General features: G+C 40.1%; 1 protein-coding gene across 2 annotated transcripts; it reads right to left on the bottom strand.

Annotated features, from left to right (window-relative positions):
- Positions 1-7,962: 7,962 nt before the first annotated feature.
- Positions 7,963-9,983, bottom strand: LOC121534633 (protein transport protein Sec61 subunit gamma). Of its 2 annotated transcripts, none has more exons than XM_041841210.2 (4): positions 9,877-9,983; positions 8,784-8,898; positions 8,266-8,368; positions 7,963-8,100 (listed from the first exon to the last, which is right to left on the bottom strand). In XM_041841210.2, exons 2-4 carry the CDS (start codon positions 8,875-8,877, stop codon positions 8,091-8,093), a joined length of 207 nt encoding a protein of 68 aa, XP_041697144.1. In that variant the 5' UTR covers positions 8,878-8,898; positions 9,877-9,983; the 3' UTR covers positions 7,963-8,090. The 2 variants fall into 2 exon arrangements, with proteins under 2 accessions (XP_041697144.1, XP_041697143.1); XM_041841209.1 differs by lacking the exon at positions 9,877-9,983 and adding an exon at positions 9,301-9,408.
- Positions 9,984-13,867: the final 3,884 nt, after the last annotated feature.

The raw sequence follows: 13,867 nt of genomic DNA, 5'->3' as shown, positions 1-13,867 counted from the left end.
CAGAGTTGTATATGCTCAATTTAGTGTTGCGTCATTGCGTTTCAGTCTGCATAATTGTTACTTCTTTAACTTTCTGCAGTGTTGTTCAGTAGGCCTATTCTAGAGTGATTTATTTAGAGTAATGTTTACTCTCACAATATAATCACAAGTTAATTCAACTCATATGGAGTCAAACAACACTATTTTGGGGGTTACAGTGCCTTCAGAAAGTATTCACACCCCTCGACTTTTTCCACAATTGGTTGTGTTACAGCCTGAATTTAAAATGGATTAAATGTATATTTTGTGCCACTAATCTACACACAATACCCCACAATGTCAAAGAGGAATTTTGTTTTTAGAAACGTTTACACATTCATTAAAAAAATTAAGCTGAAATGTATTGAGTCAATAAGTATTCAACCCCTTTGTCATGGCACACCTAAATACGTTCAGGAATAAGAATGTGCTTAACAAGTCACATAATGCGTTGCATGGACTCACTCTGTGTGCAATAATAGTGGTTAACATGATTCTTTAATGACTACCCCATCTCTGTACCCCACATATACAATAATCTGTAAGGTCCCTCAGACGAGTAGTGAATTTCAAGCACAGATTCAACCCCAAAGACCAGGGAGTTTTTCCAATGCCTCGCAAAGGGCATCTATTGGTAGATGAACAAATAAAATACAATAAAAAAGCAGATACTGAATATCCCTTTGAGCATGGCGAAGTTAATAATAACGCTTTGGATGGTGTATCAATACACCCAGTCACTACAAAGATACAGGCGTCCTTCCTAACACATTTTCCGGAGAGAAAGAAAACCGCTCAGGGATTTCACCGTGAAGCCAATGGTGATTTTAAAACAGTTAAGAGTTCAATGGCTGTTATAGGAGAAAACGGAGGATGGATCAACGAAATTGTAGTTACTCCACAATACTAACATAAATGACAGAGTGAAAAGAAGGAAGCCTGTACAGAATAAAACATATTCCAAAACATGCATCCTGTTTGCAATAAGGCACTAAAGAAATACTGCAAAAAATGTGGAAATTCACTTTTTGTCCTGAATACAAAGCATTATGTTTGGGGCAAATCCAACACAACACATCCCTAAGTACCACTCATCATATTTTCAAGCATGGTGGTGGCTGTATCATGTTATGGATATGCTCCTCATCGGCAAGGATTAGGGAGTTTTTTTTTGGGGGGGGGGGGTAAAAATAAACTGAATAGAGGTCAGCACAGGCTAAATCCTACAGGAAAACCTGGTTCAATCTGCTTTCCAACAGACACTGGGAGACAAATTCACCATTCAGCAGGACAATAACCTAAAACTCAAGGCCAAATATACACTGGAGTTGCTTACCAATACCACATTGAATGTTCCTGATTGGCCAAATTACAGTTTTGACTTAAATTGGCTTGAAAATCTATCGCAAGACTTGAAAATGGCTGTTTAGCAATGATCAACAACCAACTTGACAGAGCTTGAAGAGTTAAAAAAATAATAACCCTGCCTATTTCTGAATGTCTCTTCTTAAAATGTGATTTTAAACCTAACCACACTGCTAACTTTATGCCTAATCCTAATCTTAAATTAAGACCAAAAAGCAAATGGTTGTTTTCAGGAATATTTACTATAGTCAATTTCGACTTTGTGGCTGTGGTAACTAGTGGCGACCAATCTGTAGTCGTATCCATTTAAGAGGGATGTAGAGCAATTTACATTTAGAATGTCAGAGCAGGAAGGAGAGTATTGTTGTCAGAGACTACCAACATCATGTAAACGGGAACAGCCTTCTCAGTAACAGTTGCAATACAGTGAGGAAAAAAGTATTTGATCCCCTGCTGATTTTTTATGTTTGCCCACTGACAAAGACATGATCAGTCTATAATTTTAATGGTAGGTTTATTTGAACAGTGAGAAACAGAATAACAACAACAAAAATCCAGAAAAACGCATGTCAAAAATGTTATAAATTGATTTGCATTTTAATGAGGGAAATAAGTACTTGACCCCCTCTCAATCAGAAATATTTCTGGCTCCCAGGTGTCTTTTATACAGGTAACGAGCTGAGATTAGGAGCACACTCTTAAAGGGAGTGCTCCTAATCTCAGTTTGTTACCTGTATAAAAGACACCTGTCCACAGAAGCAATCAATCAATAAGATTCCAAACTCTCCACCATGGCCAAGACCAAAGAGCTCTCCAAGGATGTCAGGGACAAGATTGTAGACCTACACAAGGCTGGAATGGGCTACAAGACCATCGCCAAGCAGCTTGGTGAGAAGGTGACAACAGTTGGTGCGATTATTCGCAAATGGAAGAAACACAAAATACCTGTCAATCTCCCTCGGCCTGGGGCTCCATGCAAGATCTCACCTCGTGGAGTTGCAATGATCATGAGGAGTCAGCCCAAAACTACACGGGAGGATCTTGTCAATGATCTCAAGGCAGCTGGGACCATAGTCACCAAGAAAACAATTGGTAACACACTATGCCGTGAAGGACTGAAATCCTGCAGCGCCCGCAAGGTCCCCCTGCTCAAGAAAGCACATATACATGCCCGTCTGAAGTTTGCCAATGAACATCTGAATGATTCAGAGGAGAACTGGGTGAAAGTGTTGTGGCTCTTTGGCATCAACTCAACTCACCGTGTTTGGAGGAGGAGGAATGCTGCCTATGACCCCAAGAACACCATCCCCACCGTCAAACATGGAGGTGGAAACATTATGCTTTGGGGGTGTTTTTCTGCTAAGGGGACAGGACAACTTCACCGCATCAATGGGACGATGGACAGGGCCATGTACCGTCAAATCTTGGGTGAGAACCTCCTTCCCTCAGCCAGGGCATTGAAAATGGGTCGTGGATGGGTATTCCAGCATGACAATGACCCAAAACACACGGCCAAGGCAACAAAGGAGTGGCTCAAGAAGAAGCACATTAAGGTCCTGGAATGGCCTAGCCAGTCTCCAGACCTTAATCTTATAGAAAATCTGTGGAGGGAGCTGAAGGTTCGAGTTGCCAAACGTCAGCCTCGAAACCTTAATGACTTGGAGAAGATCTTCAAAGAGGAGTGGGACAAAATCCCTCCTGAGATGTGTGCAAACCTAGTGGCCAACTACAAGAAACATCTGACCTCTGTGATTGCCAACAAGGGTTTTGCCACCAAGTACTAAGTAATGTTTTGCAGAGGGGTCAAATACTTATTTCCCTCATTAAAATGCAAATCAATTTATAACATTTTTGACATGCGTTTTTCTGGATTTTTTTGTTGTTATTCTGTCTCTCACTGTTCAAATAAACCTACCATTAAAATTATAGACTGATCATTTCTTTGTCAGTGGGCAAACGTACAAAATCAGCAGGGGATCAAATACTTTTTTCCCTCACTGTAAATCCAACCATTTACAGATTAGATTAGTTTAGGAAAATGTATGTTGCATATCATTGTGTAGCATAAGATCAAAAACAATTGAAACAAACAATATATATTTTTTAATCAACCTGCAACAGAGCATGCTGGGAAATAAGACAATAACACCCCTTCCACATCTGTGGATACTCCATAGTTTCAACTCACAGTCTCTGGCTACTCTTCATTACCAGGCACCCCATATTTGTTGACAGTGCATGTCAGAGCAGAAACTATACCATGAAGTCCAAGGAATTGTTCGTAGAACTCCAAGATAGAATTGTGATGAGACACATCTGTGGAAGGGTAAAAAACAATTTGTTGAGTGTTGAAAGTTTCCAAGAGCATAGTGGTCTCCATCATTGGAAAATGGAAAAAATACGGAACTAACCAGACTCTGCCTAGAGCTGGCCGTCTGACCAAACTGAGCAACAGGGAAAGAAGGACCTTGGTCAGGGAGGTGACCAAGAACCCAATGATCATTCTGACAGAACTACAGAGTTCCTTGGCTGAGATGGGAGAACCTGTCAGAAGGACAACAGTCTCTACAGCACTTCTCAAATATGGGCTTTATGGGAGAGTGACCAGATGGAAGCCACTCCTGAGAAAAGGGCACATGACAGCACGCCTGGAGTTTGCAAAAAGGTATGTGAAAGACAGAGCATAAGGCAAAAGATTCTGCGGTCTGAGACAAACATTTTACTCTTTGGCCTGAATGCAAAGCGCTATGTCTGGAAAAAAACCTGCCAAACACCATCGCTACCGTGAAGCATGCTATGGGGATGCTTTTCAGCAGCATGGACTGGGAGACTGGTAAGGATAGAGGGAAGAATGAATGGAGCCAAATACAGGCAAATTATTGATGAGAACCTGCTTCAGAGTGCAAATGACAGACTGGGGTGAAGATTTACGTTCCAACAGGACGATGACCCCAAGCATACAGCCAAAGTAAAGCTGAAATGGCTTCAGAACAAGAATGTGAAAGTCCTTGAGTGGCCCAGCCAAAACCCAGACTTGAATCCCATTGAAAATCTGTGGAAAGACTTGAAGATTTCTGTTCACTGCTGCTCCCAATCTAATTTAACAGTGCTTGAGGAAATCTGCAAGGAAGAATGGGAGAAAGTCCCCAAATCCAGATGTGCAAAATTGATACAGACAGACCCAAGACAACTCAAAGCTGTAATCACAGCCAAAGGTGATTCAACAAAGTATTGAATCAGGGGTGTGAATACTTACGTAAATTAGATATTTCTGTATTTCATTTTCAATAAATGTGCAAAATAAACAACATGTTTTCACTTTGTCATTATTGGGTATTTTGTGTAGATGGGTGAGAATTAATTTAATCAATTTTTAATTCAGGCTGTGACAAAACAAAATGTGGAATAAGTCTTTGGGGTCTGAATACTTTCTGAATGCACAGCATTTGCATATATGAAGCACATTTTTTCGAGACACTGGATGAAGTCAGCCTAAATATTTTAGTTTCATTTTGTTAAGATACTCCAGGACCGGATTATACATAGGAGATTGTGGATAAATATTTTTTCATATTTCTATCTGTAGAATGCAACAAAAAAAAAGTGTGCAAAATGCATTTTAAGCGAATTTTTCTGAACATTTCATCTAGAATAAAAAAGTGACGACATATCAACAATTCCCTATGTATAAGTCTGGAGAATACGTCTAAGGATAACCACACAACATGGTGTATGCTGATGCTTCTGAGGATGAGAAAAAGTCAGACTTTCGGGAAATGTCAGTTAAAGACAAGTACACTGAATTTAGACTACCAAACACTTATTTACACACAATCACCATCTCTTCAAAGTAAATGACTACATATAGTCCAGTTTGTAACATTCTCTATGAAATGGGCCTTTAAATGATGTGATTCAATGCAGTTAGCTTAGAAATTATGGATGTATGTCCATTTAAAAGTGCTTACAATTCATTACATTTTGATGACGGTAGTATGATAAACTAACGGAAATATAAATTTATCAACTTCAACTTTTTTGTTGAAAATGCTAAGATTAATGGATCAAAACACCAAGAAAACCTCAGAATGGAAGAAAAAAAAATGGAAAAAATGTCATTTTAACCTGTGATGCCTGGCCTTAAAAGTATTCAGTCCCAATCAACTCCAGTTATCAACACTAAGATAACTCCAGTAGTCAATTCTAAAAAAAATTACTCTGTGATTTAAACTCTCCTTGATTTACTGTGTATAGCCCTATTCCCATACCATCGCTGTTAGGCCTACTGCTGCTAGGTAGCTCTCTCTCTGCTCTCCCCCTCCCCTCTGTCTGTCCTTGATTGCAGGAGTGAAGTCTGGTGAGCGGGAGTCAGGGTTCCAGCTGCAGCTCATTCACCATAATCACCTCAGCCTTTAAGACCCGGTCAAACTTGCCACTCATCGTCAGATCATAGTCAAGACGACCATGTTAGTTTCGCTGTTAACTCAACCTGCTTGTTTTCGCCCTTTGTGTTTTTGGCCTGTTCTAGTTACTTTTCTCCTGTGCCACAGATTATTGCAACCTGACTCCTGCCTCCGCTTCACTCCTGCCACCACCATCCTGCTTTCCACTACCGGACCTCCCTTTTGGACTCACCACGGACACTAGGACGTTACGGTACCACTCCTGCTCTGAACCTGGATCTGTTACCCTCCCTGTAAACCTGGACTTGCTCTTCCCCTATTATTGGGAACCTGGACAAATTGAACTTTGTAAATAAACCTGTTAAACCTTCTCTGGCTCGGTGTTGTTGTCTGCATTTGGGTTCAATCCAGTTAAATCATGACAATCGCACGCTTCCTTTCCATAACAACACAGCTATCTCTGAATCATAGGCTACCTGGAATGATTATGTTGAGCCGTTGTGGATCAATTACTTTCATTACTAATGTGCTATTTCAAGGAATTATTTTGAACATAGCCTACTACTGCAACAATATAACTAAACATGTATAGCACATTATAACTAACAACATCTACTGCACGGATAACGTTGCAGTCTGCAGGCCACACATATAGACCTAGCCTGTCAACAAAGAGGTGAATACTGAAAGGTGTTAGGAATAACAGTCTCGCCTTGTACTTCTTCCAGTGCCATAGACTAATCACTAATGTGCAGGACAATTCTAATTTGAAAGTTTAATGAGTTTTTGCCTCAGGTTTTCATCCATTATCAATTTGAGTAATTTAGTCAAACAGTGGATGCACACTTCAAAGAAAACTACAGTAGCCTACTCAATCTTATGATTTTTTTTTTGTACCTCATCAGCATCATTAAGCTTGACCGAATTATATACTACAGTGGGGGGAAAAAAGTATTTAGTCAGCCACCAATTGTGCAAGTTCTCCCACTTAAAAAGATGAGAGAGGCCTGTAATTTTCATCATAGGTACACGTCAACTATGACAGACAAATTGAGATTTTTTTTTCTCAGAAAATCACATTGTAGGATTTTTAATGAATTTATTTGTTTATGTTCATTTGTTTGTTTATTTATGTTCATCTTTGAAGTGTGGTTATCTCTTCCCTGTGCCTCTGTCAACCACTTGTATGACCTAATCTGAATAGAAATCTAATGGCATTTTATTTTCTGGGGATATTATATATTGGTATTTTCCACACCATTGCTCTGAAACCCCACTGTATAGCAATGTGGAAGACAATGCAACCTCAGTATCAATGATTCATACTTGGAGATGATTTTCATTACATGAAGCTTACGATTTCACTCACCTCTTTAAAATGTAATCCATACAGGTATCCCTTCTGGTTAAAATAAATAAGCCTGAATACAATATTCACTCACACTGGGCTTTGAACCTTTTCACACCACGTTACAAATTATTTAAATAAATATAAAGCTCTACTTGTTTTCCTCATGTGTGTTGCATTATTTACAGCAGTAAAAGTTAAGAGGGGAGGAAAATCCAAGCCATACAATGTGGAACACACAGGCTCACAATACTCCTTTAGAATTCCCTAGAGATACTCACTGATTCTCAAGATTCTGCAGAGTACAGAGGTCATGTTTTACATTTTAGTCATTTAGCAGACGCTCTTATCCAGAGCGACTTAGTAAGTGCATACATTTTCATACTGGCCCCTCGTGGGAAACGAACCCACAACCCTGGCGTCGCAAGCACCATGGTCTACCAACTGAGCTACAGGGGACTTGCTGCTAGCCTTATAAGAAAGTGAACAAGGGATACACAAGTGAACATAGTAAATGGAGAAAGGTTAAGTGCAGCAGAAGCTCTGCAAGCTTATCTTATCTGACTATGACTTGAAGTTGTGCAAAACAAACTGAGCCTGAATAACTATTCTCTAAATAACATGGAGATGAAATGCAAAACAGAAGATAATGAACTTTATTTAAATCAGTCCATTTAGGATCAGATCAGTCATGGAAGACAGTACCAGTCTTTCCTTACAGGAAATATAACAAATGTGTTCATCAAAACAATATGTCAAATTCCAATGCCCCAGATTGGAGTTAATATTTTCTGTGATTTAGAGGAAATAAACACCAGAGATTTGATATCTTATTAATCCAAATTTATTTACAAAGCAAACAAATATGAACAGAAGATAATTATAATATGTATTTTTAAAAAACATCAGCACTTTGATCCCATGTCCAGTTGCAGGTAGTCAGTCAGGGGAGATATTCAACCACCACTGAAAGAAAAAATTTGTATTAATTAATTGCAAAGTTATTCATATAAAGAGTAAGAATGTTTTTAAATATGAAAAAGCTATCTCCACGGAGGAACACTGCTATCTATCATCATTGTGCAGTGGTTGATTAACAGTAATACTAGGCTACTATCGATTAATACTTACACAATGATGTTGTTGATTGGGATGTGGATGAGTTTGACGAAGAAACCAATGAAGCCCATGATAGCAAAACCTATCGCTGTGGCCATGGCAATCTTCGAGAATTCTGAAATTAAAAAGAACAAAGTTTAATTTGATTTTGCATGGCCAAATTCAGTTGGCTGCTACCTTACAAAGTTAGGTCAACCAGAGGCTAACAAATCATTAAATAAATACAAGAAATGTACAAAATTGTTATTGTAAACAATGTTATATGAATTTGGACAGTCAACTGATTAAAGCAGAAAATAAAGTGATAATGATCTATAATACAGAGAAATATATGCCCAGTCAGTTCTATGCCTCTATACTGACACATCATGCTAGGGAGAGAGGCTTGTGAGAATACCTCAAAGGTAACTACATTTAATTTCCTGTATAAGGGTACAGTGTTTTGTGTAAGAAAACATCAGCCATTCACAACAGCCAGCCATGTAGGGGGCAATTCGTGAAAAGGATATCTATGATATAAGATAGATTACCTTTTCTGTCAGGCTTGGTACACCTCTTCACAAGCCTTATCGAGTCCTTCACAAACTGCCGACTGGGCTCCACAAATTGCATTACTTGGTCCATGTTGGAAAGGTTTTGGTCCAACTGGGGGAACAATAAATACAATTTATAAATTAATGTTTACTCAGCAGCCTATATAAATCTAATACAGTATAAGCTTTTAGGTTATTAGTTTAATTTTATTTTAGGTAGCTTATTACACCAGTGTAACCCTCCAGTCCCATAAACGTAAGGCTTGGGTAAATGTTTCAACACACTGGTTTATAACAATGTTTAACATTTCATGAAAACAATGTAACAATCATTTTACATTGTAGCTGATAGTGCTACTCTGACAATGAAAGTTACATAACATTGTAACGACTCTTCTTAATACAAGGTAAATATCTTACAATGCGCGTCTTGATGCAACTTTAAAATAACACTATTAACAAAACAAAAATAGATTCGTTAAATAATCTGATAGGGCAATTCTAATTGACTTACCGGAGTTTTCTGAATACTTCTTTTTGTGACTGCTCTGTGTAAAGGCCACGTATGTTCTCGAAAGCTGACGTCGACTTCATGTAAATACGCATGCGCTCAAGTATAACCCGGATGGGATTGGGAAGGATGACGCGAACTCTGATGCACGCGAAACAGGAAAAATGGCGCCAAGTACAAACAGTTTTTGGTTGTCACTAGTTACCACAGCCACGAAGTCTACATTGTCTATATCGTTAAAAAGAAATATCATGGAAACAAAACGTAGCCTTTTGGTCTTGATTAAAGGTTAGGATTAGGCATAAGGTTAAATTTAAAATCTGATTTTAAAAAGATACATTGTTGAAATAGGCGGGGTTTCTGATTTTGTGGCTGTGGTAACTTGCGACGACCACATTTTTTGGTAAAAACCTTAGTCTCCTGACTGGGTTACAAACCTTTACTAAATGTACTTATTAATCAACTAATGCCGAGTGGAATGGTTAGGCTACATGCTCCCCTGATAACCTCAAAATGGAGTCGGTTGCTAGTGAAAGCTCAGAAATCGAACCTGACGAGAGTGAGGATGATGAAGCCTACCTGCTGCGACAGGTGTGGTGAAGTCTCCTGAGCCCTGCTTTTTGGCCACAAATGTGTGTTACCAAGCTGGGTGGAGGTAATGTAATGTATCCAGAAATTGACACATGTTGATCTTCCGCACTAATACGCATGCGCTCAAAGATAACCCGGATGCAATCTCTGCCTACAAGCGTAGGGTGTGGTTTAATATTGCCAAGGAGACGTTTTAATCCACCGTGCCCGTGATACATTTCTTAATGATGTAGCCTACGTCTGTGAACATAATGCTCAAAAATAAGAAAGGGCATTATTTTAACTGTTTTTATTGTGGTAGGCAGTTTGTGTGAACACAATTAAAATCCCATCCTGTCCAGATAGGATTTTTTTTATATCAACATAACATAGGTTAAAAAGGTCCGCCATCATGCAGACACAGTTAAATAAAATATAGATCCACATATTTATTCCCCTATAATGTATGGAAATCAATTTCTAGACGCAACCATTCAAGCATGGGCTTTGAAGCACTAACTGTAAGTCGCTCTGGATGACTAAAATGTAAAAATGAAGCAGTACAAGATTGAATGCAGTCACTCACTCACTAGATGGCAGCAAGGTACTGCAGATGGCTGTCTTATTTCACAACACAGTGGCAGCAGTTTCAGCAAACCCTTATTCAAGACCTTGAGTCATTGTTCCTGTACATGTCCAGCACAAAAGGTTCTGTATACACAGTGCTTGACTTGGGCCGGAATAATGCAAGGGTTTACCGGGGATGAAGCCCCTGTGTCCAGGCCCTTGAGGGGCACAAGAGGCAGTAAAAAAAAAGTTACATGAAAATAAGTTAAAAAATGCATAATAATACATATATACATTATATATTAGATATGTAGTAATATATACAGTATATATATATTATATAAATTATTAGATATATACAGTATATATATAAGATATATAGTAATACAGTGGGGAGAACAAGTATTTGATACACTGCCGATTTTGCAGGTTTTCCTACTTACAAAGCATGTAGAGGTCTGTAATTTTTATCATAGGTACACTTCAACTGTGAGAGACGGAATCTAAAACGAAAATCCAGAAAATCACATTGTATGATTTTTAAGTAATTCATTTGCATTTTATTGCATGACATAAGTATTTGATACATCAGAAAAGCATAACTTAATATTTGGTACAGAAACCTTTGTTTGCAATTACAGAGATCATACGTTTCCTGTAGGTCTTGACCAGGTTTGCACACACTGCAGCAGGGATTTTGGCCCACTCCTCCATACAGACCTTCTCCAGATCCTTCAGGTTTCGGGGCTGTCGGCGGGCAATACGGACTTTCATCTCCCTCCAAAGATTTTCTATTGGGTTCAGGTCTGGAGACTGGCTAGGCCACTCCAGGACCTTGAGATGCTTCTTACGGAGCCACTCCTTAGTTGCCCTGGCTGTGTGTTTCGGGTCGTTGTCATATTGGAAGACCCAGCCACGACCCATCTTCAATGCTCTTACTGAGGGAAGGAGGTTGTTGGCCAAGATCTCGCGATACATGGCCCCATCCATCCTCCCCTCAATACGGTGCAGTCGTCCTGTCCCCTTTGCAGAAAAGCATCCCCAAAGAATGATGTTTCCACCTCCATGCTTCACGGTTGGGATGGTGTTCTTGGGGTTGTACTCATCCTTCTTCTTCCTCCAAACACGGCGAGTGGAGTTTAGACCAAAAAGCTATATTTTTGTCTCATCAGACCACATGACCTTCTCCCATTCCTCCTCTGGATCATCCAGATGGTCATTGGCAAACTTCAGACGGGTCTGGACATGCGCTGGCTTGAGCAGGGGGACCTTGCGTGCGCTGCAGGATTTTAATCCATGACGGCGTAGTGTGTTACTAATGGTTTTCTTTGAGACTGTGGTCCCAGCTCTCTTCAGGTCATTGACCAGGTCCTGCCGTGTAGTTCTGGGCTGATCCCTCACCTTCCTCATGATCATTGATGCCCCACGAGGTGAGATCTTGCATGGAGCCCCAGACCGAGGAGGATTGACCGTCATCTTGAACTTCTTCCATTTTCTAATAATTGCGCCAACAGTTATTGCCTTCTCACCAAGCTGCTTGCCTATTGTCCTGTAGCCCATCCCAGCCTTGTGCAGGTCTACAATTTTATCCCTGATGTCCTTACACAGCTCTCTGGTCTTGGCCATTGTGGAGAGGTTGGAGTCTGTTTGATTGAGTGTGTGGACAGGTGTCTTTTATACAGGTAACGAGTTCATACAGGTGCAGTTAATCCAGGTAATGAGTGGAGAACAGGAGGGCTTCTTAAAGAAAAACTAACAGGTCTGTGAGAGCCGGAATTCTTACTGGTTGGTAGGTGATCAAATACTTATGTCATGCAATAAAATGAAGATTAATTACTTAAAAATCATACAATGTGATTTTCTGGATTTTTGTTTTACATTCCGTCTCTCACAGTTGAACTGTACCTATGATAAAAATTACAGACCTCTACATGCTTTGTAAGTAGGAAAACCTGCAAAATCGGCAGTGTATCAAATACTTGTTCTCCCCACTGTATATATATATACAGTGAGGGAAATAAGTATTTGATCCCCTGCTGATTTTGTACGTTTGCCCACTGACAAAGACATGATCAGTCTATAATTTTAATGGTAGGTTTATTTGAACAGTGAGAGACAGAATAACAAACAAAAAAAATCCAGAAAAACGCATGTAAAAAATGTTATAAATTGATTTGCATTTTAATGAGGGAAATAAGTATTTGACCCCTCTGCAAAACATGACTTAGTACTTGGTGGTAAAACCCTTGTTGGCAATCACAGAGGTCAGACGTTTCTTGTAGTTGGCCATCAGGTTTGCACACATCTCAGGAGGGATTTTGTTCCACTCCTCTTTGCAGATCTTCTCCAAGTCATTAAGGTTTCGAGGCTGACGTTTGGCAACTCGAACCTTCAGCTCCCTCCACAGAGTTTCTATGGGATTAAGGTCTGGAGACTGGCTAGGCCACTCCCGGACCTTAATGTGCTTCTTCTTGAGCCACTCCTTTGTTGCCATGCTGGAATACCCATCCACGACCCATTTTCAATGCCCTGGCTGAGGGAAGGAGGTTCTCACCCAAGATTTGACGATACATGGCCCCATCCATCGTCCCTTTGATGCGGTGAAGTTGTCTTGTCCCCTTAGCAGAAAAACACCCCCAAAGCATAATGTTTCCACCTCCATGTTTGATGGTGGGGATGGTGTTCTTGGGGTCATAGGCAGCATTCCTCCTCCTCCAAACATGGCGAATTGAGTTGATGCCAAAGAGCTCGATTTTGGTCTCATCTGACCACAACACTTTCACCCAGTTCTCCTCTGAATCATTCAGATGTTCATTGGCAAACTTGAGACAGCCCTGTATATGTGCTTTCTTGAGCAGGGGGACCTTGCAGGCGCTGCAGGATTTCTGTCCTTCACGGCGTAATGTGTTACCAATTGTTTTCTTGGTGACTATGGTCCCAGCTGCCTTGAGATCATTGACAATATCCTCCTGTGTAGTTCTGGGCTGACTCCTCATGATCATTGCAACTCCACGAGGTGAGATCTTGCATGGAGCCCCAGGCCGAGGGAGATTGACAGTTATTTTGTGTTTCTTCCATTTGCGAATAATCGCACCAACTGTTGTCACCTTCTCACCAAGCTGGTCTTGTAGCCCATTCCAGCCTTGTGTAGGTCTACAATCTTGTCCCTGACATCCTTGGAGAGCTCTTTGGTCTTGGCCATGGTGGAGAGTTTGGAATCTGATTGATTGATTGCTTCTGTGGACAGGTGTCTTTTATACAGGTAACAAGCTGAGATTAGGAGCACTCCCTTTAAGAGTGTGCTCGTTACCTGTATAAAAGACACCTGGGAGCCAGAAATCTTTCTGATTGAGAGGGGGTCAAATACATATTTCCCTCATTAAAATGCAAATCAATTTATAACATTTTTGACATGCAGTGGGGAAAAAAAGTA

This window comes from Coregonus clupeaformis, chromosome 21 (assembly GCF_020615455.1).
Source record: "Coregonus clupeaformis isolate EN_2021a chromosome 21, ASM2061545v1, whole genome shotgun sequence".
In the NCBI taxonomy this organism is placed as follows: Eukaryota; Metazoa; Chordata; class Actinopteri; order Salmoniformes; family Salmonidae; genus Coregonus; species Coregonus clupeaformis.
Note: the sequence above shows the minus strand (reverse complement) of the source record. Positions and strands in the feature narration are given on the sequence as shown.

Coding starts and splice junctions, on each gene's coding strand:
- LOC121534633 (XM_041841210.2), bottom strand. CDS start 8,877: ATGGACCAAGTAATGCAATTTGTGGAGCCCAGTCGGCAGTTTGTGAAG. Junction 8,369..8,783: donor TACCAAGCCTGACAGAAAAG/GTAATCTATCTT, acceptor TTTTAATTTCAG/AATTCTCGAAGATTGCCATG.